The sequence below is a fragment of the Mesoplodon bidens genome (assembly GCF_964165515.1).
Source record: "Mesoplodon bidens genome assembly, chromosome: 14".
NCBI classification, from domain to species: domain Eukaryota; kingdom Metazoa; phylum Chordata; class Mammalia; order Artiodactyla; family Ziphiidae; genus Mesoplodon; species Mesoplodon bidens.
The window spans coordinates 48,866,464-48,891,657 of NC_138170.1; the positions used below are offsets into that span (position 1 = coordinate 48,866,464).

Below are 25,194 nucleotides of genomic sequence, written 5' to 3' on the forward strand. Positions count from 1 at the left end.
CCTACAGAGAACATTTAAAACTAAGTTAAAAGCATAGATTAAATAAATTCATTTGTGCCAGCTTCCAAAAGGCAAAGGCAATCTTCAGAGCCTGGAAATGAGAGAAGCCAGAAAGGATAGGCCATAGTGAGTGGACAGCTGGCATCTACTAAACCCACTGAAAACACAGCCCATTCCATAGGTCGCTCAGATGAGTCAGTTATCTATGTGGACTGACTCCCCTCTCAGAAGTGCCTTCTACCTAACACGATCTGCCTGGGGCTCACTAACCCACTGCCTGTCTTCTGAGCAACACCATTTTTGGTTAGTAATTCCAGCAAGGAAGAGGATCAATGAGTACAACCCAGCAGTTCTGGTTTTATATCAAGTGGACTAGAGGAAGACATTGAGGCCAAGACTGGAAACAGGTCCCTGCCTTTCACCCAGTGACACTCTTGGTGATGTTTCACATTCCAGATTGTGTCTTTTTTGGAGAAAGTCAAAGTCAGTGACCAGTTATGTCACTGGTTTGAGAAAAAAATAGTGACCAGGAAGGACATTTCTACAGTCAAATTAATATAAACTCTTCCAGACATGCATCAAGGTTCTATTTGCTGTCTTCCTTGGGTCAGGGTGTAATAAACTCAATCAAGAAAGATAAGGGAGTAACTTATCTTGCTTCCCCTAAAATCAATGCTAGCACACAGGCATTTTGCTATTTGTCTGGAAGTGACCGAAGGGTGGGGGGGGGAAAGCATCCCTGGGTGGGTCACGTGACCCTACCAGCTCCCAAGGCAGATCTCTTCTCACAAGGGCTCAGTGGGGAGCCTCTGAAACCTGTGCAGGTTTTTCTCTGCAGATGCAGGAAGAAAGCAGGTGGATGGATAAATAAACATGGCCTTGCTCCTGGTGGCCTTGCTCACATTCCTGAGCTTGGGCTCAGGATGTCATCATCGGATCTGTCACTGCTCTAACAGGGTTTTCCTCTGCCAGGAGAGCAAGGTGACAGAGATTCCCTCCGACCTCCCCAGGAATGCGGTTGAACTGTGAGTATCAGAGACAGCGGGAATGACAGTGTGGTCGGTATTTGTGTGTTGCATGCTATTATTATTTTCACATTGGACTGATAACTGTTGGGCTAAAATATTTCTGCCCTGACCAAAGGCTTACATAAAACAAACTCCCCCGGCCCAACACTCCTGCCCTGCGGTTCTCTAAGGATCATAGTGAGACTTTGTCTCAGAATTGTCGGGGAAGGTCAGCACGGAGACCTAAATCCAAAAGCAAAAGGAAGAGTTTTTTGTTGTTTTCAACACTTTTGCTCTTGGGTGCCATAGACTCTTTGGTGAAACCAGAAAAATAAAACTAAGAGAAATCAGAAACCTAGAAGAGTCAGGATTGGAGGGAGAAAGATGCCTTCGATTTAAGTGGAAAGCGCGGTGTGTTTCCTGAGGACACTGAATTCAAGAAGGCAAGAGTCACTGCTGCTTTGGAGGCACGAGCAAGTAATCCCTGAACTAAGACTCTGCTTCCTGGGGAAAAAGGAATTGTAAGGGAGGGAAGGGGTGTGAAAAAAGGAAGAAAGAAAAGAAAAAAAGGAGGCAGACAGGGATAGAGAGAGACAGGATACTCTTTCATACCCCTGGGAAAATGTGATTCCCAACTTTAGATTTTTACTGAACTATTTTAATAGGAAGTAGACAGACTCTAAGAACTGGACAAGATCTTAGACACCATTTCACTCTATCTCTTTATTTTGCAATTGAGGAATCTGGGGTCTGGAGAGTAAAGAGAGTTGCCCGAACTCTCACAATGAGTTGAGGCAGAGTCCAAACTAGAAAGCAGGCCTTTTGACTCACAATCCACTGCTCTTCCCTTAAAGTCCCATGTCTACTGCATTAGAGCAAGAGGAAGGCAGGACTGTTTAATTGTCCAATTACTATTGATATTTCCCCCGAGAACTGGCAAGTGGTGGCTGAGAGATTGTAGATATGCTCAGTGGTTTTATCCCAAGGATTTTAAACAGAAGCTGCTATTCTGGAAGCCTGTTTTCATCTCGATTCCCCAAAGCTCTGCGTGACTCTTATGTTACTGCAGAAGGTGGTCAACTTTTTGTTTACCAATTACCATATCTACACTCAAACACAATGGTGTTGCACTTCAGATTTTCATTCAGGGACAAATGGCCGCAAGACTGACTTGGTTCTGCTTGCTCCTTTTTCTCTTGACATCACAAGCCCTCCATTCCTACCCAAAGGCAGCTGCAGCGGCAGGGAAAATAAGTGACCCACTGCGTGTTTTGGCTGAACCGCCTCAGATGGACAGCTACTCCTGATTATAAGGAAGAACGCAACTATGCACAGTCTGCTTTGTTAGATGATCATAAACACAGGAGAAAGCCGGTGTACCTGAGCTCCTGTAAGAAGTCACCTATTCCTAAGCGACTCTGAACAATTACTTAACCTCTGTTGAGCCTCAGGTTCCTAACTTCTAGAGGGTTTAATACGACCTGCTTAGTCGGATGGCTGTGAATGCTAAATGATACAGCCCCCCAACACACACACACAATTTCTACCTCTCCTGGCCCTTCTCTTTTGTCAGTGTTTCCCCATGGGCCAAGCAGTGCCAGCCAGTTGCTAAAGCACACAGTCTCTAACAAGACTTCATTTTAGGGTGATACTCCTCTATCCAAAACTCCCTTCTGTGCTAGGCTGTCTGCTTTCTGGTATCTCTTTACTAGAAGAGAGAATTTTTTTCATCCTGCATAGAACAGCAGGGAGTAGCCAGATGTGAGCTGCAGTCTGTGGAATGCCCACTTCTGATTTAGACTACAGCTGAGAGTGGCTAAATATTTCTGGCTTCAGTAGGGTTTAGGCAGCCTGAGACAACATAGCACCATGAATAAAGTACTCAACTAGGTGAGCAGGGTCAGGAATGGAGGGAATTCTCAGGTTATAGTCACAGGTGGGCCTGTAATTGATTAGACAAGTCAGAGATGGAAGAGTGTGGACTCCAGATTGCAAGAGACCTGGGTTCTAACCCAGACTATGACATTGCTTTTTGTTCTATCACGTGGGCTCTTGGCTGTTTCATGGAAATTGCAATGTGTCCCTTTTTCAGACTTGCTGTGAGGATTAAATGGAGTATTAAAACATCCAGCACAATGTCTCGCAAGTGGCAGGGGAGGGGGGGATTGTTGTTGCTATCGTCATCTGTAAAATACTAGAGAAAAAAACACTACAGAGGGCATTCAGGATGATCAAATGAATCAACAGGAATGAGAATGCTTTGAAAAATGGATGTAAAGCTCTTCATAACTTTGAGATAGTTTATAGGAACCCACTGATTTAAGAATAATCTCCTCCTCCTCCCAGTGGCTGGAGCACTCCCTCTCCGTGCACTTACTTTCCGAGTAAGAAAATGTGTTCCTTTAGGCTTTCAATATTTTCCAAGAACTCAAGGAGCAGATTTCATCCTGACCATGGGCAAAGGATTTTTGATTTCAGACTTAACTTAGAAACTCAGCTTTACCTGGAGGCAGTCAATGAATCTAGAAAGGACCCTTTGATCTTGCTTAATTCTTCCTGGAGTAAGAATTTCTAAGAAAAATGTGAACACCCATTCAAAACTTGAAATCTTAAGTCTAAGTGACTTGTGTGGATACAGACATCTTTTTCTCCAGCAGGGTCAGATGACCACAATACTAGAAGAAAAGACTCCACTGATGGCCATTCTTGGCGTAGGGAGAGCTGTACTGAGATTATATTATAGGCTGCCTGTGTTGACCCCTCTCCTCACAGCAAGTTCCTGTATCTCATTACCAGCACTTACTTCTAATTATCTAATTATAGTTTTCCCTTTTATTTTCTTCCTTTGCTATAAATTCCTTGTTTTGCTGTTTTGGTTTAGATCACTAGCCATATCCCATAACCATAGACTATTGTTTAGATAGGAACTGGTTTAGTCTTTCCTTAGTAGGTCCTTCGTTCGGAGGGATGTTAGCGGTATTACAAGCCAAAAGGAAAGCCTTTCACTATGCCAATAAGGTTCTGTGATCTCCAAGAGGAAAACAGATTTTCTGACGCTTGCAAACAATTTCAAATGCAGAATTTTTTCTTTAAGAGTGTCTTCCAGGATTAATATTCTGAGAACAGTTTGAGAAAGGTTGGTTCGAAGTTGGTCTATCCAACCCCAGCCACCAGTACAGATCCCCTGTAAAGTCTGCACTGCAGCCCAGATCCCCTGACTCCCAATTCAGTGCTCAATAACAGCTAAAGATGGACCTTTGGCTGATTTTCATTGCTTTATGCCTGACAGACAACTATTTAAGACCACCATGTGTCCTCATGAAGGAGATGGTTCTGAACTATAGACTAAAGCCACAACAGAACTAGGTGTTACTCTTTCAGAGGTGTAGAAAGGGATGGATTACAAAACTACTAAAGCCACTGTTGACTTCTTCATTTGTTGAATATTGATAAACCAATTCACCTCATCATGTAGGTTTCATGTTTCCAATTGCCCACATCTAATCAGTTTTACAAACTCCCTTCATTCTGCTACAAGAAGTAATTCTTTTTTTCCATTGCCATCATCTTTGTTTGGGATCTGAACATCTAAAGCCTGGGTTAAATAATTATGTGCTAATCTACCTCCTTGCTACCAATCTCTCTCTTCTCCAAACCAGCCTGAACACTGTCATTCTAGGTTTCTCCATAAAACACCACTGCCACCATGTTATGATTCCCCAGTTCAAAATCATTCCGTGGCTCATCTTTCTGACTTTACCTCGCACCTTTCACCAACAGGAGCCATCTACTCTGCCAAGCTGAGAAAGACTTGCTCTCAAGCTCAGTTTGTGTCCCGGTGTGCTTATGTCATACCACTTGCTTATGTAATCTTCAATTTTTTCTTTGTCTCTTGAAATCCAACCTACTTATCATAAGCTTACTCAAAGGTTGCTTCCCTGACCATTACATTTTCATTTAATCTGAATCCCGGTGCAGTTCATTTTATAATCTTGCTTTGCCCTTAATTTTTCATATATATCTTATTTCCACAACTGAAGTGAAAATTTCCTTTGTACTCCTTATTGTGCCTGGCTCAATGCAATGAAGGTTCTGGGGCCTCGATTACATGTAGAACAAATGGTACAATAAATAAGGGGGAATTGCATCTATTTATTTGCTCCGCTCCTCAGTATCCAAGAAAAGATTCTTATAAAAGATGATTATTGCTCTCCCTGCGGTGAACTACTATAGGATTTGATAGTTTCCTTGTTTTCTTCGCTTTTTTATGTGTTTGTTTTTTTAAAAAAATGCCTGTATATCATTCTGGAATCCATTAATTTATTCAGAAAGAGAGATACATAGACTAGAAACAAAGTCTACTAAGTTAAAAGCTGAATATTCTATATTTTAGGCATGCCACTCAGTTCTCTTGACTTAATAATACCTGTCTCTCTATTTCTAAAAAGAATATGGAAAGGATGAGTGAAATTACCTAAACAAAATCACTTTAAACCAGACAAAAATGTTCAAAGAAATATAATTTTTGCCAATTAAGGTCAAATTCCAAACCCTGAATGTTAGGTTTCTTGTGTTTCCCAGATGTGCTTTGATTATTGTAGTCTGCCTGGATATTAAAACCAAACACCCCAGTGTGCAGATTGCTCTGGGTGCCCATATCTGGAGACTCTTACTGTCTTGTTTAGGTATTTCTTTGAAAGAAACAAACAGCACAGTTTTCATGCTAATGTATACATAATCTTTCCTCTCAAAACAAAACCCTGCACCTACTTTAGTGAGAAATGATATGTCTATGCCAACATTTGGAATTTAATTGGACTGGGGTAAGGAAGGTTTATATTTCCTGCAGAGGAATCAGAAAAAGGAACAGCTATAGAATGCAGTAACTTGAAAGGGGGAAAGTAAAAATTATATTGCAAGGGAAATAAATTCTTTAAAGCAGAAAATGAACTCTACTCTGAGAATTGGCTAAGAGTTATAATTTACAGAGTCATTTCAGCTATTGAAAAGTAAGGGTTTGATAGTGTAGAACTGCACTACTTGGTGATGATAAAATCCCCTTGCTTACCTAAAGGTCAGTGCTGTCCTTCCTCACCCAAGTCTTCTGCCAAAGAAGCCTAAGCTTCAGAAGCAGGAAATCTTGGCAGCAAATGGAAAATTCATTTAATGTTTGATTATCCTTCTCCAAAACCACTAATTGGGTTATCCAGTCACTGTGGTTGACTGGACTATTTTTTTTAAGTGGTTAGATTTAAACTCTCCAATTTAGCTTTATTTAGACTAGATTCTAGCTTATATATCCCATAAGGTCACCTAGGAAAGAGAGTAATTATTTTTAATTGCTTAGGAGCTGATGATTATAATGAGAATTGGATGTTTCTTCTTGATCTGACCTCTCCCTGAAGTATCTCTGAGCATGTTTTAGGTCTCTGACCTGAACATGTCATTACATTGTTCTTTCATATGGAATATGGCAACTGATCTGAAAATCTTCAAGGGATGTTCAAAAACTCTTTTTGAGTAAAGCAACCAAACCCTTGCCATAGACCTGAAGTCAATTATATTTTTAGTCTCAGGAGTGGCTAGGGTCTACCCTCTTTCATACCCTCTCCCAGAGTTGGCTCTCTTTTCGGCAAGAGCCAACACATAGCCATCACAGAATCCTGTTATCACAAATCTGGAAAACATACAGCATGAGCCAACTTTCGTATCTCCCTAATGCTAAGATTGATGAAAACCTCTAAGAAATAGGAACCCTACAAGTTCAGCTGTTTCAATGAATCAGAGAGATCAACTGAGGATATGGGAGAGAAAATTCATCAGTAGATTGGTGAAAGGTAGAAGTAAAACAGGGCTGAGGTTTCTTTCAATGTTAAAATGCTTTGATTTTACAAACATCTTGTAACTAGATAAACAAAAGCTGACTGGAGGTCATGGAACATTTCATACAGAACCTCCTGGAATAGAAGTGCATTGAAAAAAATAAAAGAAGAGCCAGAGCCTTGAGCATTAGATTTCAGGAGTGGCCCCAGGATAAAATATCCTGTCCCTTCTAAGAAAGTCTACTAAGTTTTGGTTCAGAAGATAGGATCACATCCTTAGAAGACAGGGTGCCTGTACTTGTGCTTTACTCATCAGCTCAGGGTAACAGCTTCTGAATCAGCCTCTATGCCTTCAGTCTTCTTTGGACAAAAGTCCAAAGTCATAAGTTTGACATTAAGTTCCTCCATATTTTATCCTCAAATTAACTCTCCTGTCTTCTCTCTCAGCTTCTAGCCTTTCTACGCTTTGCTCTATGGACTATTTCCTAATCCCCAGATCCGAAACATACCTTACATTCCCCTACCTAAATACTATTATTTTCTCCAACCTGAAATGAATCCTACTCTAATAGAGTTAGCTTTTGAGACCAGGTAAAGATGCTGATTTTTCATGAAGTTTTCTTTCCACATCAAATATTTATTGATTATATTTGTGCAAGGCACTATACTGGACACTTGGGAGAAAAGAATCAATAGGGGAGGCACGGGGCCTGTTTTCATGGAGTTGCTAAAAGAGAAGAGTATCAAACAAGAAACGACAATAATGCTTTTCCTCACTTTTACCCACAACAATAAAAATCCCCCTCAGAACCCCGAACGGTCACTGTCAAAACCACTCACTTGACAATTAATTGCAAGTTGCCTTGTACATTCTGAAATCATAGATTGTGAGAGCTGGAAGAAACAGATGCCTAATGAAGGCCAATGAGGAGACGTCTGCCTGCCTGATGCCAGCGAAAAAATGGATGCGAAGATGGGTGTCTGCCTGTCCCATCTACAATAGATTTGCCCTTTTGACAACCTAGGGTTGATTTCAGGAGCTGTGCAGGGCCACTTCCAGACACCTTATTTTTTTTAAAAGGTCAGAAACTCCTATCTTTATTTTACAAGGAAAACACAGCCCTCAAATAAAATAGAATGACAAATGAACACCAGCAAATTTATGGTGAGGCTTAACTGGCAGATGTCCAAATATTTAAGTTTGACTAGAAATTTTCAAATTGGGCAAATACAAGGGTCTGGGTCCTTTGTGTTGGGATAGAGGAGAAGGGTACAGAAGGTGGAAAACAGCACCAAAAGTGGAAGCTTAGGCTGCACTGTTTTCTTTAAGCAATTTCTCTTTCTTCTAAATTTCAAACTATTTTTGCATGGCTATGTTTAGAATAGAAAAGCAAATTGAATGCAAAAAAAAAAAAAATGATCACTCTCCATCATCAGATCACAGCCTGAGCAAGTATCGACCGTCAGCCCCAAACCCTTGCCACGGCCATATGCCCACCAAGGCTAATTTCTGCTCAGGGCAGGAAGGAATTTAATTGGTGTTTCTTTATGGTGTTTCTTGCTTCATTTAATTGGTGTATCTTTTATGGGCAAGCAGTGTAGACTTTCCGTAAGTAAATATATTGGGGGGGAGGGGGCGGGTGCGGCAGAAAATACAACAAGAAACACTCTTTTAATTTAGAAAACAAACTGGAAAGGCAATGAAAGCAAATGTGAGATTTATGGTGAACAGCAAAGCGGTCATCTGGAATCCTGCACACAGTAGCAAAATTGTTTATCAGGCCCCTGATTGTGAAAATCGGCTGAGCTCCTTCAATAAGAACATACCGTCTTAGAATGGCATCTGATTCCCCCAAACAAATATTAGGGACAAGAGGAAAGAGAACAAACAGTTATGATAACCAGATAGGAAAATTACAAAGTAGCTCTGGAAGCAGAGCTATAGGGTAAGAAGAAACAAAACAAGAGCCACAGAAGTATAAATAAAAGGAGGGGCTGGGCCACTGAGTTGGGGAATCACTGTGTCAATATCTAGGTCTTGCCTCTTGGGCTGGGCAAAGTCCCCGGAGAAGATTCCTCCAAGCTCCTATCTGGAGGGTGAAGCCCTACTGCCAGCATTCTGGTGGCTGGGGAAAAGGGCTGGGGGTCTCAGCGTCCGGCAGCCAAAAGTGGTCTCTGCGATGTCCAGTTCAGAAACTCTCTATTCTACTCTCTTTAAAGAATAAACCTTTGGTGTTTTTCTCAGGTGGGGAGGAGCTCTGGCCTGACTATACCAAGTGGGTAGTGTGGCTGTTTCTTAAACAACCTTTCCACCAACCCTCTTTATTTTGGCCACCTCAACCCTATTCACTGCCCCCAGCTCCGCTTCTGGGGACACCAGTGCCTCCAATTCCTGAGTGTTTTAGGGATTGTGAAGTGTAAAGCACATTGGTTTAGGATTCCATTTTCTAGCATCTGCCAAGTCAGCGATCCTCAAACTTTAATGCAAACACATCAGAGGAATACACTGGGAAAATGCAGGTTCCGACTCAGTAAGTCTGGGGAGGGGTCTGAGATTCTACATTTCTAACCAGCTCCAGGATACCCTGGCTGTACTAGTACAAGAACCACATTCATCCATGTTCTTTTTTTTTTTTTTTGCGGTACGCCGGCCTCTCACTGTTGTGTCCTCTCCCGCTGTGGAGCACAGGCTCCGGACGTGCAGGCTCAGCAACCATGGCTCACAGGCCTAGCCACTCCGTGGCATGTGGGATCTCCCCGGACCAGGCACGAACCTGTGTCCCCTGCATTGGCAGGCGGACTCTCAACCACTGCGCCACCAGGGAAGCCCCCATCCATGTTCTTTATAACCCTAAAATTCTATTGCTCTTGTTCCTGTGTCCTTATTTATGGCTTTATGGCTTTAAAAGAAAGAAAAAAAATGCCCCTTACTGTCTTCTCAGTGGGGTTTTAAGAGGAAACCAATGGCCATTTAGTTATTTGTTTACTCTGCCTTCTCCTCCCAGGAATCCCCATTCATTATTCAACCCACTCAATCCGACTCTCTGCCCATCGTTCCACTAAAAGTTATCTTGTCACAGGTACCAATAAACTTCTCTTAAATATTTTAACTATGTTTTACACTGTGTATGTTTATATTACTTTTCAAATAAAAGTTTGAAAATAAGAGGAAGGTGCACCATTCAGATATCAGATTCAAGGGCATTTCCCCACCTACATGTTACCTGTTTCTCAGGAACATGCCTCACAGACGACCATCCTCCTGCATGAAACACTTTTCTCTCTTGACCTCCAGCTTCTGTGACACCATACTAGTTTCCCTCTTACATCTCACACCAGACCTTCATCTTCTCTGCTACTCAGTCTCTAAATGTTGGAGTTCCCCAGACTTCCTCTGGACCCTCTTCTCTCATGAATCTGTACTCTCTCTACAGTGATCTCAGCAGTCCCGTGGCTTTAAATGCCACCTACATTCAAAATCCATGTGTCATGTCTGACCTCTTCATTGATCCCCAGACAAGTAATACCCATCTGAAACCTTGACATTGTCACTCGATCTCTTGCTGGCATCTCAAAACCAGCAAGCAAAAAATAGTACACTTAATTGCCCTCCCCTCAGCTCCTCAGAATATTCTCTCCCAGGCTTCATCATCTGAATTAATGCACATATCACCAACTCCTCACCATCAAATCCAATTCAAGTGCTGGGGACTAGACCCCTACAATACACCTCAAATATCTCCACTTCTCACGTTCCTTATCACCACCCCAGCTCAAACCACCACCTCTCTCACCTACTACAAGTGTCTCCAGTGCTTCTATCCCCTAGTCCCACTTAAATCCATCCCCCACACAGCATCTAGAGAGACTCGGACAAAGAAGATGGCAACAATTACTTAGAATTCACTTCGAATAAAATTTATTCAATCCACGTTCATGACTACCTATTATAACAGCACTAGCCTAGGTGTCAGACATCCAGCACTGAGCAAAACAAACAAAATCTCTTCCTTTGGGGTGCTTACATGCTTTGTCATGGCTACAAGGTACTCTATGATCTGATCTCTGCCTGCCTTTCCATAGGCATAGTGCATATCATGCATCACTTGCCCATTGCCACTATGCTCTAGCCATCCTGGACCCTCTTCTGCTCTACAAACACACCAGGCTCTCACCACCTGAAATCTTTCACTTGCTTTTCTTTCTGTCTAGAATGTTTTTTTCTCTCCTCTTCCGTCTCCACCCAAATTCCAACCACTTAGAGTGGTCTTCCTTGACCAGTCCACTATAGTAGCACCCGTACCTTGCACTAGCTTATGACCCCTTTCTTCCATAAACTCGCTGCAATTTGAATGTTTTTATTTGTTTATCTATTCCCCACCACCACCACTAGAAACCAGAACTAAAGCTTCATGATGGCAAGGATTCGTACATGCAGAATAGCTCCTGGTACAGAGTAGATGCTCGATACCTACATGAATTGAATGAAGAAATGAAAGGCCCCTTCAACAAATAAGAACTAGAAGGAGAGACTGAATGTAACAAACACCTATTAATCCTACTATATCATCCTGCTGTATGCCTCTTATAGTATCTCACCCAACAGTCTTGCACTGTAGCTATTACTGTTCCCATTTTAGGAAATAAGAAAAATGAAATCAATCCATTCTGAATGTCAGGATGGAAATTGAAATTCCTGATATACCTGATTAGGAAATGTCCAATCTTTGTACTAACCAAGAAAAAAGAGAAAGAAGACCTCCCTGACCTCTGAACTCAATCCCTAAAGAAAAACCATCTAAACCCATCATCTGAGCTTAAATATGCATGGCGCTGGAGTTATCTATAATACCAATTTTACATATTATCTTGCCTCTCAAATACAGTAAAGCTCTCTGAGGGCTAGCACTGCACCCCTCTCCTGCTCTCAGCAGCTCTGGGTACTCAGTAACTATTCAATAAGGAGTACAGAGAAAATGAATGAGCGGGATCACAAATAAATAGGAGGACCGAAAAGTAGATGTCACTGGCCATTTTCAGTGATAAGCTGCAAAATAACCAGAAGCTGTGTAATAATACTAAGAAGCTGTTTGAATGATATGCAAGCCTATAGAGGAGGTAGTTGGCAGAACTGGTTCCAGCTTTGCTGCCTTTTACACATTTCCAGTGAAGATGGCTCCCCATTCATAATTAACCCTCAACAGGTTGAGTAGCTGATCTTCAGCAGGTGGAGAGGCCTAGCAGAAGTGACTGCCATGTGAACATGGAGTGCTGATTGGGGTTTGGAGATCTCTACAGACAGTGCTCCCTAAATGGTCCACCTACAATTAGATGAATGGTGATGATGTTTGAAAAGTTCCACAGAATTCCAAAAGAAAAAATATCCTTATTGGTCTACTGCGAACTCACAGACTCTTGCAAGATTTCTTTCTAGATTTGGGGAATTCTACCTCTGTTTTCTCATTTTGGATAGGATTTAAAGTCTGGAGCAAGGCTGCTCCAACCAGTCCATAGCTCTTTATGTGATATGATTTGAGAGGCACTAAGTTAGCTCAGTTGCCCTCAAATATCTCCCCTGCTACTTGCCACAAAGCCACCATTAATTAATTAATCCCTGGAGCCTTAAGATTTCCCTAATTTCTAAGACTCTGCAGTTGAAATACAAAATCCTCTTGGAGGAGAAATATTTTAAGCTTTTAAAATGGCCCTTTAGCATTTTTCAAAGTGCATTCTTCACAACCTGAGTTTCATAAGACACTCTAGAAAAAGTAAATGTTGAAAAGGTCTAACATAATCAAATAGGTTTGGAAAATGCTGTATGCTCTACCCCCATCTTGGAGATTAACAATGGACCTAACATGTAAAAGGGTTTCAGAGGTGTCCCAATCTTATATCACTTATAACTGTTGCACAAAACTCACCAGGAAACTCTGATTTAATGACATGTATTTAACCAAGAATATGCTTTGGTGAATAGGTCTCCATAGATACCCATGGAAATGGAAGGGTTGAGAAAGGTAGTATATACAACCCAAAATATACGATAGACACATATTTTAAAATTCTATGTAGGCCAGGTCTTCCCCTGTGCAAACCTGCCCTGTTCTTCGAATCAGAGATTTTTTTTTTTTTTGCCATGCGACACGTGGGATCCCAGTTCCCCAACCAGGGATCGAACCCATGCCCCCTGCAGTGGAAGCATGGAATCCTAACCACTGGACCATCAGGGAAGTCCCAAATCAGACAGTTTTTTGCTAGATGAACTTAAGAGAGTATACACTTCCTCCTTCCCCTTACTTGTTTTAGGAATGATAAATGAAGCCCAGTAAAATGATTTGTCTAAGGGCATATGGGTAATTAAAGGTATTCTCTATCTACTGTTTCCAAAGCCACAAACTTTAAATCCTCTATTTCTAAGGTACTGTGCCAGGCTTAGTGGTAAAACATTCCTCTCTACTCCCGCAAAGAACAGACAACCCCCCAGCATGTCCACTTCTTATCTCCTCACACCCAGGGAGGTATGAGCATTAGAATTCTACCATTATTTTCTTTTTACCTTTGCTTGCTTTTCAAAGACAGCTTTCTTGAGACATAACACATAGCAAACAATTTACTTATTTAAAGTTTATATTTCAATGGTATTTTGTATATTCACAGATATTTTCAACCATCATCATAATCAATTTTAAAACATTTTTATCACCTAACCCTTTAGCTATCACTCCTCTGCCTACCCATGCTCCACCCAGTACTAAGAAACCACTAATCTACTTTGTCTTTACAGATTTCTCTATTCTGGACTTTCATATGAATGGAATTATATGAGATCTTTGGGATTAGCTTCTTTCACTTAGCATACTTTCAAGGTTTATTCAAGCTGTTAACAGGTATCTATACTCTATTCTTTTTACGGTCAAAAATATTCCTTTGTTTACATAAAACACATTTTGTTTATCCATTCATCTGCTCATAGACATTGGATTATTCACCTTTTGGCTATTAACAATGTTTGCTTTAAACATTTATATATATGTTTTTGTGTGGACATCTGGTTTTTTTTTTTGTTTTTTTTTTGCGGTACGCGGGCCTCTCACTGTTGTGGCCTCTCCCGTTGCAGAGCACAGGCTCCGGATGCGCAGGCTCAGCGGCCATGGCTCACGGGCCCAGCCGCTCCGCGGCATGTGGGATCTTCCCGGACCGGGGCATGAACCCGCGTCCCCTGCATCAGCAGGCAGATTCTCAACCACTGCGCCACCAGGGAAGCCCTGGACATCTGTTTTTATTTCTTTTAGAATAAACCTAGGAATGGAATAGGTGAGATATGATAACTCTATTTTTAATCCTTTGGAAAACCACCAAACTATTTTCCAAAGTAGTTGAACCATTTTATAGTCCCATAAACAGGGAGTGAAGTTGCCCATTTCTCCATATCCTCATCAACACTTGTTGTTATCTGACTTTTTGATTCTAGCCATCCTAGTATTAAGTGGTATCTCACTGTGGTTTTGATTTGCATTTCCCTGATGAGTAATGATGTCAAGCTTTTCATATACTTATTGGTCACCTGTATCTCTTCTCTATTGAGTATCTATTCAGATGCATTGTCCAATTTTTAATTGGGTTGTCTTTTTTAAAAATTGAAGTATAGTTAATGTACAATATTATATGTTACAGGTATGCAATACAGTGATTCACAATTTTTAAAAAGATTATACTCCATTTATAGTTATTATAAAGTATTGGCTATATTTCTGTGTTGTACAATATATTCTTGTAACTTATTTTATACATAATAGGCTAGTTTATACTTCTTAAGTCTCCTACCCCAATATTGCCCCTCCCCCCTTCCCTCACTCCACTTGTAACATATAGTCTGCTCTCTATATCTGTGAGTCTGTTTCTTTTTTGTTATATTCACTAGTTGTTTTATTTTTTAGATTCCACATATAAGTGGTATCATACAGTATTTGTCTTTCTCTGTCTGACTTATTTTACTAAGCATAATACTCTGTAGGTCCATACATGTTGCTGCAAATGCCAAATTACATTCTATTTTATGGTTGAATAATATTCCGTTGTATATGTATACCATATCTTCTTTATCCTTTCATCTGTTGATGGACACTTAGGTTGCTTCCATTTCTTGGCAATTGTAAATAATGCTGCTATGAACATTGGGGTGCATGTATCTTTTCGAATTAGAGTTTTTATTTTCTTCAGATATATATCCAGGAATGGAATTGCTGAGTCCAATGTAGTTCTATTTTTAGTTTTTTGAGAAACCTCCATCCTGTTTTCTACAGCAGCCCCACCAATATACATTCCCACCAGTAATGTATAAGGGTTCCCTTTTCTCCACATCCTTGCCAACACTTGTTATTTGGGTTCTTTTTGATGATAGCCATTCTGACAGGTGTGAGGTGATATCTCATTCTGGTTTTGATTTGCATTTCCCTGATGATTAGCAATGTTGAGCATTTTTTCATGTGCCTGTTGCCCATCTGCTTGTCCTCTTTGGAAAAATGTCTATTCACTACTTCTGCCCAATTTTTAATCAGATGGGTTTTTGGGGTTTTTTTTGAAGTTGAGTTGTATGAGCTGATTACATATTTCCCATATTAACCCCTATCAGTCATATCATTTGCAAATATTTTCTCCCATTCAGTAGGTTGTCTTTTCATCTTGTCAATAGTTTCCTTTGCTGTGCAAAAGCTTTCAAGTTTAATTAGGTCCCATTTGTTCATTTTTGCTTTTATGTCCTTTGCTTTAAGAGACAGATCCAAAAAAAATATTGCTATGATGTATATCACAGAGTGTTCTGCCTATGTTTTCCTCTAGGAGTCTTATGGCTTCTGCTCCTATATTTAGGTCTTTAATCCATTTTGAGTTTATTTTTGTATATGGTGTTAGAGAATGTTCTAATTTCATTGTTTTACATGTAGCTGTCCAGTTCTCCCAGCACCACTTACTGAAGAGATTGTCTTTTCTCCATTGTATATTCTTTTGTTTTCTTTTTTTTTTTTTTTTTTGCGGTACGTGGGCCTCTCACTGTTGTGGCCTCTCCCGTTGCAGAACACAGGCTCCGGACGCACAGGCTCAGTGGCCATGGCTCACGGGCCCAGCCGCTGCACGGCATGTGGGATCTTCCCGGATCGGGGCATGAACCCGTGTCCCCTGCATCGACAGGCGGACTCTCAACCACTGTGCCATCAGGAAATCCCCATTGTATATTCTTGACTCCTTTGTTGAAGAGTAATTGGCCACAAGTTTGTTGGTTTATTTCTGGACTCTATTCTGTTCCATTGATCTATGTGTCTGTTTTTGTGCCAGTATCATACTGTTTTGATTACTGTAGCTTTGTAGTATAGTCTGAAGTCAGGGCACATGATTCCTTCAGCTCTGTTCTTCTTTCTCAAGATTGTTTTGGCTATTTGGAGTCTTCTGTATTTCCCTACAAATTTTTAACTTATTTGTTCTACTTCTGTAAAAAACAACATTGGTATTTTGATAGGGATTACATTAAATCTGTAGATTGCCTTGGGTAGTATGGTCATTTTAACATATTTTTTTATTACTGAGTTGTGAGAATTTGTGGTACATTCTAGATACAAGTCCCTTATCAGATGTATGATCTGCAAATATTTTGTCCCATTCTGTGGGTTGTCTTTTCAGTTTCTTGGTGGTGTCCTTTGAAGCACAAAGCTTTTTAATATTGATAAAATCCAGTGTACTTTTTGTTGTTGTGATATTTGTTTTTGGTTTCATATCCAAGAATTCCTTGCCAAATCCAAGGTCACAAAAATTTATTTCTATGTTTTCTTCTGAGACTTAAAGTTTTAGATCTTACATGTTGGTCTTTGATCCATTTTGAGTTAATTTTTGTATATGATGTCAGGTAATTGTCCAACATCATTTTTGGCATGTGGCTATCCAGTTGTCCCAACACCATTTGTTGAAAAGACTATTTTTCCCCTACTGAATAGTCTTGGCACCTTTGTTGAAAATTATTTGTCCATAGAGATGTGAATTTATTTCTGGACTCTAAATTCTGTTCCATTGATCTATGTATCTATCCTTGTATCAGTACCAAACTGTCTTGGTTATATGGAGAATGTTCCACATGCACTTGAGAAGACTGTATAATCTCTTGTTGTTGGGTTGAGGGTTCTATACATGTCTGTTAGATCTAGTTGGTTTATAGCATTGTTCAAGTCTCCTATATATTTGTGATCTTCTGTCTAGTTGTTCTATTATTGAAAGCACGGTATTGAAGTCTTCAACTTTTATTGTCAAATAACCTATTTCTTAATTTCTGTCAATTTTTGCTTCATGTATATTGGTGCTCTGTTATCAGGTATATATATGTTTTTAACTGTTATATCCTCCTGATGGATAGAAACTGTTATCCTCATAAAATATTCCTCTTTATATCTAGTAACACTGTCTTGTTTTAAAGTCTCTTTTTTCTTGTATTAGTATAGCTACTCCAGATTTCCTGTGACTGGTATTAGTATAGCTGGTATTTGTATAGCTACTCCAGATTTCCTATGGCTGCTATTTGCATGATGTATATATTATTTCAATCCTTTTACTTTGAATCTATTTGTGCCTTTGAATTTAATGTGTGTCCTTTAGAAAATATATGGCTAGATCATATTTTTAGTCTAGTTTGATAATCTCTGTCTTATGACTGGATTGTTTGATCCACTCACATTTAATGTTATTACTGATATAGGTGGATTTACATTCGCCATTTTTGTTTTCATCTGACTTTGGTTTTATTTACATCTGACTTTCTGTTTTCTATATGTCTCATGTTTTTTTTCCTCCTCTATTCCTCATTTACTACTTTGTTTCACATCAAGTGAATCTTTTCTAATGTAGCTTTTAAATTTTTTAATGACTTTTTACCATATTTTTGAGATTTTGTTTTTCTAGTGGTTGCTCTAAGGTTTATTGTATACATCTTATCAGAATCAGCTAGGTTAATGAGAAAGAGAGAGAAAGAGAGAGAGAGCAAGCTGTATGGTGTGGAATATGTTACCCCTATATAGCTCTACTCCCTAACAAGTAAGAGAAGAAAAGAAAAAAAATTGCAGTTATAGAGTCTTTTATAATTACATAATTACCTTTACCAATGCTTTTTGTTTGTGTGGATTTGAATTACTATCAGGGGTCACTTGTTTCAGCCTGAAAAACTTCCTTTAACATTTCTTATAAGGCAGGTCTAATAGCAACAAATTCTCTAAGCTTTTGTTTACCTTGGAAAACCTTTATTTTGCCTTCATTTTTGAAACATGGGGTTTCTGGTTATAGTGTTCTTGGTTAACAGGGTTTTTTTTCTTTGAACACTATAAATATGTTATCCCAGCTCCACCTCTGGCCTCCATTGTTTCTGATGAGAAGTGAGCTGTTAACCTTGTTGAGGGTCCCTTATAAGTAATGAGTCATTTTTCTCTTGCTGCTTTCAAGATTTTCTCCTTGTCTTTCAGCATTTTTACTATATTGCATCTGTTTATGGGTCTCTTTGTGTATATTCTACTGGAATAATATTGAGCTTACTAGATGTTTTCAATAAATCTAGGAGGTTTTCAGCTATTATTTTTCCAAATATTTTTTTCCTCCTTTTTCTTTCTCCTCTCCCCGATACTTCCATTATGCACATATTGGTGTGCTCAATTTTGTCCCATATTTCTCTGAGGTTCTCTTCATTTTTCTTCATTCTTTTTTCCTGTTTTTGGCTTGTATAATCACTATTGGTTTATTTTCAATTTTTCTATTTCTTTCTTCTGCAAGTTCAAATCTACTGTGATTTGAGACACTCATGATTTTTTTTAATTTCATTTTATTTTTTAAAATAATTGCTATCTCTTTATTTATATTCTCTATTCAATGCAATATTCCCAGCATATTTTCCTCTATTTCTTTAATCATGCTTTTCTTTACTTCTGGAACATATTCATAATGACTATGTTCAAATATATTTCTGTTAAATCTGACATCTGGTTATTCTCACAGGCAGTTTCTGTTGCCTGCTTTATTTTCCTGTTTCTTTGTATCCCTTTGATTTTGGTTTTTTTTTTTTCTTTCTTTTTCTTCTTTTTTTTTTTTTTTTTTTTTTTTTTTGCTGGAAACAACATTTCAGACAATCTATTGTAGCATTCTGGGTACTGGTTCCAGCTCCATGACTTATTAGTGCTGTTTGTTTGTTTGTTGTTTAGTGACTACTAGCTAGATTATTTTAGTGAAAGCCTTTGATGTTGATTCTCAAGAAGGCACAGCTTTGAATATGCCCACAGTCACCCTGGGAAGACAAGGTGTTGGCAGGGCTCTCTTCCATTCTTTCCCTGACCACACCCAGATTTAACCTTTACTACTTGCAGGCAGACTATGCTACTACTTTCAACAATTCCCAGGGCATAAATTCCTCTGTAAACTAATCCAGCCAAATTGTGGCTCCTCCAAATAAATCATTTACGGGGTCAAAATTTGATATCTATTCTGACCCCAGGGGGACTCCTTCCAGCTGTCTTATTCCCCCGGTTCTCTCCTACAAACTAATTGTCCTATGTTATATATCTATTAGATCCATGAATATCCCAATTGCCTTTACCATACCTGTGCGGTTCTTGAGAGTGCTCTCAGGCTTAAACTTCTCCATCCTCTGTTGCAAATGAAATCAGTTCCCTTGGGAAGAGAATACCAGATACGCATTTTACAGTCTGCTTCTCACTTCAGGCAAACACTCAGCCAGGGCTCTGGAGCCAAGAGTGGATTCAAAGGCAAACTTCTCTCTGAGACCCTCATTCCAGGAGTTAAACACTTGAAGGAAGGTAGAGTAACAACCTGAGATGTTCCTGGCTTGATTCTATTGGCTTGAAACCACCACCTCATGAGCCCTGGCAAGAGTTTTGGATCTCCAATATTCTCAGCAGGCCATACCCAAGATAGAGCCTCTGGTGCACAAGTGTGCCTTGGTAAAAAGAAAGGAGCCCCCACTTCCCAACCACACTTGCCCAGAATGCAGCCTCAGCAACAAGCAGCTGGAGGCAGAATGAGAAATGCTGAAGTCCTGCTTCTCCTGGAAGAAAGCCCTCCACCTGGAAGCTGGGAAGAGAAGAAACCCTGTGTTCTTGACTTCTTGCTTTCTGGAGTAGGGTCTCCACTTCTCTGAGGTGGGAGGGGAGAGGGAGGCCATAGTTTTGATTTAAGTAACACACTCTTGCCTTTTTTTAACTAGATTTTCATAGATTTTCTTGAATAGATATTTTCTCCTTTGCTCTTTGCCCTTAGGACCATTTCCAGAGCCTTTGAATAGTTTTCTTTCTTCTTTGGTTGGTTTGCTTTGTTTTTATAATTTTTACCAGGTTCACTACAGAGCTGGTCAGCTGAGCTCCTCACACAGTCACGCTGAAAATCAATCACACCACTATGTTCTTGATCAAGCAAAGCAAAGGGGGAGCTGGTTGTGACTGAAAGCAGAAAAGCAGTCAGGTACACAGGATTTTCCTCTCTGAAGTTCTTGGTGTGCCCTTGAACAAAGGAGAACAGTTGGGCAAGCCAGGAATAAATAAATGTTTTCACAATGAAGTTTTTCATCCCATTTTTACTTTAATGTTTTTCATGTGCATTATTAGTTTTAAATAATTCAGTGCACATGTCCTAAATGTTTGTCTGGTGAATAGTAATGGCTCTATCACCTACAAAATAAGGCCACTAACTGCTCTTTTGGCAGGCATAACAGTTTTTTAAACATTGTGATATGGTGAGCAAAACAAGTGGAAATGGAATTATATCTGAAAGGATGGTTTCCAGGGTTGCTCTAGTTTATTAGATCAAAAGAGAAAAACAGATTTCTTTTCTCCTGAGCAGGCTAGAGACAAAATGACCTTCTCCCTGTGTATTGACAGTCCTGACCATTTAACTAAAGTAATTTCAGCAACACGGAGCATGCAGTTGTACCAAATAGAAAACAAGCCAAAAGCAATATCAAAATCTTGAGTTCAGCATCTTCCCCGAAAAATCACTGAGACCCTAAACAAAGTGGTACATCATCCACGACCTGCTACTACACGCATCACACCTTTATTGAATACTTACTGTGTGTACAGCCACTTGCTGGGATATACGAGCCAATTTTGCAGCCCTGACATATGACCCTTTTAATGTAGCTGAAGAGAGTAGACACACACAGAGACACAGAAAAAGAGAACAAGGCTTTTCACCCCCAAGTGATCATGTGATAACACGATAAGGACAGGGAATGCAGGACAAAATTTGACTACCGTGGAAGTTCCTTGAAGGGAAAGGTAATAACTTGCAATAAACAAACAAGGGTACTTCCTTGAATAGGTGAGACATGTGCTGGATATTTTTTAAAAAAGATTTAAATATGTAACAGTGAGGGAAGATGCTTAATAGATAGAAAGAACACCTGGAGAGCTAGTCCAACAGCAGCAAATCAAAGAAATAGCTTTTTCTCCTGAAGGAAATAGTATAGTTTCTGAATTATCAATTTCATTTCTCAAAACGTGCCAAGCACAGCACTTGGGTGAGAGTGGGGGAAATTGGAGCATTTCCATTCCAGATCTCCAAATTCAAGAAAGATTATCTAGCAGGGAAAAAAAAAAAGGTTCTGTTTTAATAATTAGTGGAGGTTTGGGTAGAAAGAACCAAGGCATGATTCAGAGAAATTTAGTGGAGTGTGTTAAATGTCTTTACAAATCTCTTTGACTGAATGCAGAACAGACTAGACTCAGCCTGATTTTGCAGTTAAGAAATACAAATTACTTAAGACACTAGAAGTATTTTCAAATAGAATCAGTTTTTTACTCAATTATTTATTTCAACTGCCTGGAGTAGGGACTAGCTGAGGTCATATTATGCCTAGGAGATCTTTGGATCTCAAACCATATGTTTCTGAAATAAATAATTCTTTCAGAGAAACTTACTTAAACATTGGGCTAATTTACTCTTTCACATAGTAAGCAAATAGACGCCAATTAGATCTAGATAACTTTTCCCAGAATTAACCTGAACTTAGCCATTTTGTTTGTTGATCCCCAACCCAATTGTTTTTCAAAAGAAAGGCAAAAAATGAATAAGTGAGCATAAAACTATAAATATCAAGAAAATGTTCCAAATATTCTGCCTCCCCATCTATTGTCTTCTTCTAACTCTGCATTCAAGGTGAGAAGTCAAGATCAGCTAATGATGGCAGCCCATCTCCTTTTTTTTTTTTAAACATCTTCATTGGAGTATAATTGCTTTGGAATGGTGTGTTAGTTTCTGCTGTGTAACAAAGTGAATCCCCTATACGTATACATATATCCCCATATCTCCTCCCTCTTGTGTCTCCCTCCCACCCTCCCTATCCCACCCCTCTAGGTGGTCACAAAGCACCGAGCTGATCTCCCTGTGGTATATAGCTGCTTCTCACTAGCTATCTATTTTACATTTGAACCTAGGGGCAGGACAGGAATAAAGACGCAGACGTAGATAATGGACTTGAGGACATGGGGAGGGGGAAAGGTAAACTGGGACAAAGTTAGAGAGTAGCATTGACATATATATACTACCATCTACTTTTGTTTTTGCATCACTCTTAAGTTGTCTCCCTTCCAATAATCATTATGGTGTAAGTGACACTCCAGGGGAAATCAATTCCTTTTGACTAAATACAAAATCCTCCCTCAATCATAATTGGGACTTTGTTGATTCTGCTGTTGTCTGAACACTTTGACAGACAGCCGACAGCCACCATCTTGTTTTCACCGAAGTTGAATAGCTTGTCTCCTGCAGCCTTCGGGGAAGATTTACCAGCCTTTAGGAACTGCCCCCCTTGAGTAGGGAATAATTACAACTACTTAGATATCAGAATTGCACTTCCTAGAGACTGGCTCCATGTTGTTTTTCTCAAGATTGTTTAAAGGAAAACTCCTTTAAACCCCTAAAGGGATAGAGTCTTTTTCATTTTCTTTCTACTTAGAAAGATGTGATGTCTACAGAAAGCATTTAGATTTGTAAGACCCTCAAAAACAAGGATGCCCATGCCCCTGTCTTAGGTCTGGCAAGTATCATGCATGTCTTAGACCTACCGCAAGAGATATTTCTGAATAAATGAAATGAATGGCTTGCACTGAGTTGAATTGATGAGTTAAATTGAATTGGATTGGATTGAAATGAATTGAATTGGACTTCTCTGCACTGACAGAGTAGCTATCATGAAAGCAGAAGGAAGGTCAGGATGTGCCATTCACTAGCTAATCAGGGCCAGAACTCAGCATGATCAGGGAGTCCAGGCCCTCCTGGCTGCTGAGGACCAGAGGTTAAGTGATTTCCCAAGGACAGATAGCAAAGTGGGAACAGAGCAGAGACTCCAGACATAATAACAGTAAAGACAAATAATTGAGCTTATGTGTACTGTGTAAGTAGAATGACAGGCACAGCTCTAAGTGTCTCACTGTATCATCTTTTTTACTCCTCATAGCAACCCCTTGGGGCAAGCCCCACTATTACCCACACTTTCAGATAAAGCAACTAGGCATCAAGCAAGTAAGTAATTTTCCCAAGGGGCACATCCAGGATTTGGACTCAGGAAGCAAGACCCCAAGACACTGCTGTTAACCATTGCAGGACATCATGGGCAGGGAAGAAAAAGAGTTTATAACCACAGCTTAAATAAAAGTTTTAAGAAAGGATAATGACAACAATTTAAGGAAATGGAGAAACAGCAGAAAGGAGGAATTTTTTCCCCTCTTGAGGACGTGCAATTATAAACCTGTCCCAATCTCCTTAATGTAAACATTTTTAAGACATCCAGAGTTCACATCTCTTGGACTTCCTGAAGTTTGACCCTGGTAGGATCTGCTGAACCATATTGTACAGAGTGTAGGTAAGTCAGGGTTCTAATTTCTGGGAATGTCATAAAAGCTTTTTTAAAATAATACGTAATCTCATATTTATATTTATCTGTTCTTTATAATCCAAAACATAGCCCCATAATGTTGAAAATGTTCAGTTAATGTCTTGGGATACAGAGGCCCTAGTTAGTGTTGGACACCATGTTCATACTTCCAGAATGCAGGAATACTGACATGGCATTATCTCCCTGCCCTGTGTGCACCAAAAGGCCTGTCCACTGCAGAATTTTCTGCTCCCATCAGTGAGGCGTGACTGAGTGCCTCCACTGAGCCCTGCACATAGAGGTGTTCTAATCATCCTAGAGAATCAGAACCACACACAGGATTCTAATTACTGTATTCTAGTTCTTTAGAGTCCCTTGGCTTCCACAAGTTTGTGCAAACTCATCCTTGGTCCCTCACCATGTCTCTGGCACCTTGACGGAAGTCGACAATTTTTCTGGTGAGTTCAGGAAGCAGAGAGAAAGGATGGATGCCTCCCTGTGGGGCAGACCTGCAGGCGATCTCGGAAACCCTCACGTTCCACCGTATGATAGGTTGTATCACAGGGCAAGGAGGCCAAACAGCATCGGGGAAGGATCCCAGGACTAGGCGTGAGAAGACCCGGGATCTGGTTCTAATCCCAAGAGCATCTTCTTATTCAACCTAGGAAAATCATCTAACATCTAAGGGCCTCAGTTTACACTCCTATAAAGTCACAGAACTGAACACGAGAATCCCTGAGGTCACTTCCCTCCCCACTAAACAGCAGAAACATTTGAGCCCTGAGAATGAACTCGGACTGAAATCATTCAGCCCTTTAGTAATCACACCAGCTCCATGACACGGTTACTGTCCTTCCCAGCCTACCACTTCCAGAGACCCTGAGAGCTCTGTCGCATGTGATTCTAGGAAGCTCACCTGTGCAGTGAAAGTCCTGCATTTTTTGCCAGCCTCTTTTTTCAGGCTTGTCATGATTAAGTGGCAGTGGGGAAAAGCTAGAGGACCAGGTGTCTTCTTACTGACAGCTCGCCCTGTAGACCCTGTCCCGAGGGGAGGCGGAGCAGAGGTTAACAGAGCCCATCAGCCATCCACAGCTTCCTAGGCTTAGGTCTGTCAGCAGCTGACACTGTACCCTCATCACTACAGCGAGTGGCACGACCCAGGAGTGAGGCCATTTCAGTGGGTGTGTCTGCGTGTGATACTTCCTGGCTTTCCTTTCCTAAGTCCAACATTTAAAACCAAGAGCCCTGGAAATCTGAGGCAGTGGATGGCCTTAAAATTCCTTCAAGAGGTGAAGGCTGGGGTGGAGGGGAGGCACAGTAACGATTATGAGACAGATGTAACCTTAAAGAAAACAGACCTTTATCTTCTTAAAAATCATTCCATAGTCTACAGATTGTGATTTGGATATTTAATTACATTCTTGTTTTCTGATGCTGCCCAGGCTAAACTTATGCCTGT

The 25,194-nt window shown here is 40.1% G+C and overlaps 1 protein-coding gene across 2 annotated transcripts in view; it reads left to right on the top strand.

Annotated features, from left to right (window-relative positions):
- Positions 1–873: 873 nt before the first annotated feature.
- The window catches only part of FSHR (follicle stimulating hormone receptor), a gene marked incomplete at both ends in the record, with an annotated part of 166,353 nt that continues 142,032 nt past the window's right edge, over positions 874–25,194 (top strand). For both annotated transcript variants that reach the window (XM_081253994.1, XM_081253995.1), the window contains one exon: positions 874–1,025. In XM_081253994.1, the coding sequence (XP_081110120.1) occupies positions 874–1,025 (152 nt within the window). The remainder of the gene's footprint in view (positions 1,026–25,194) is intronic.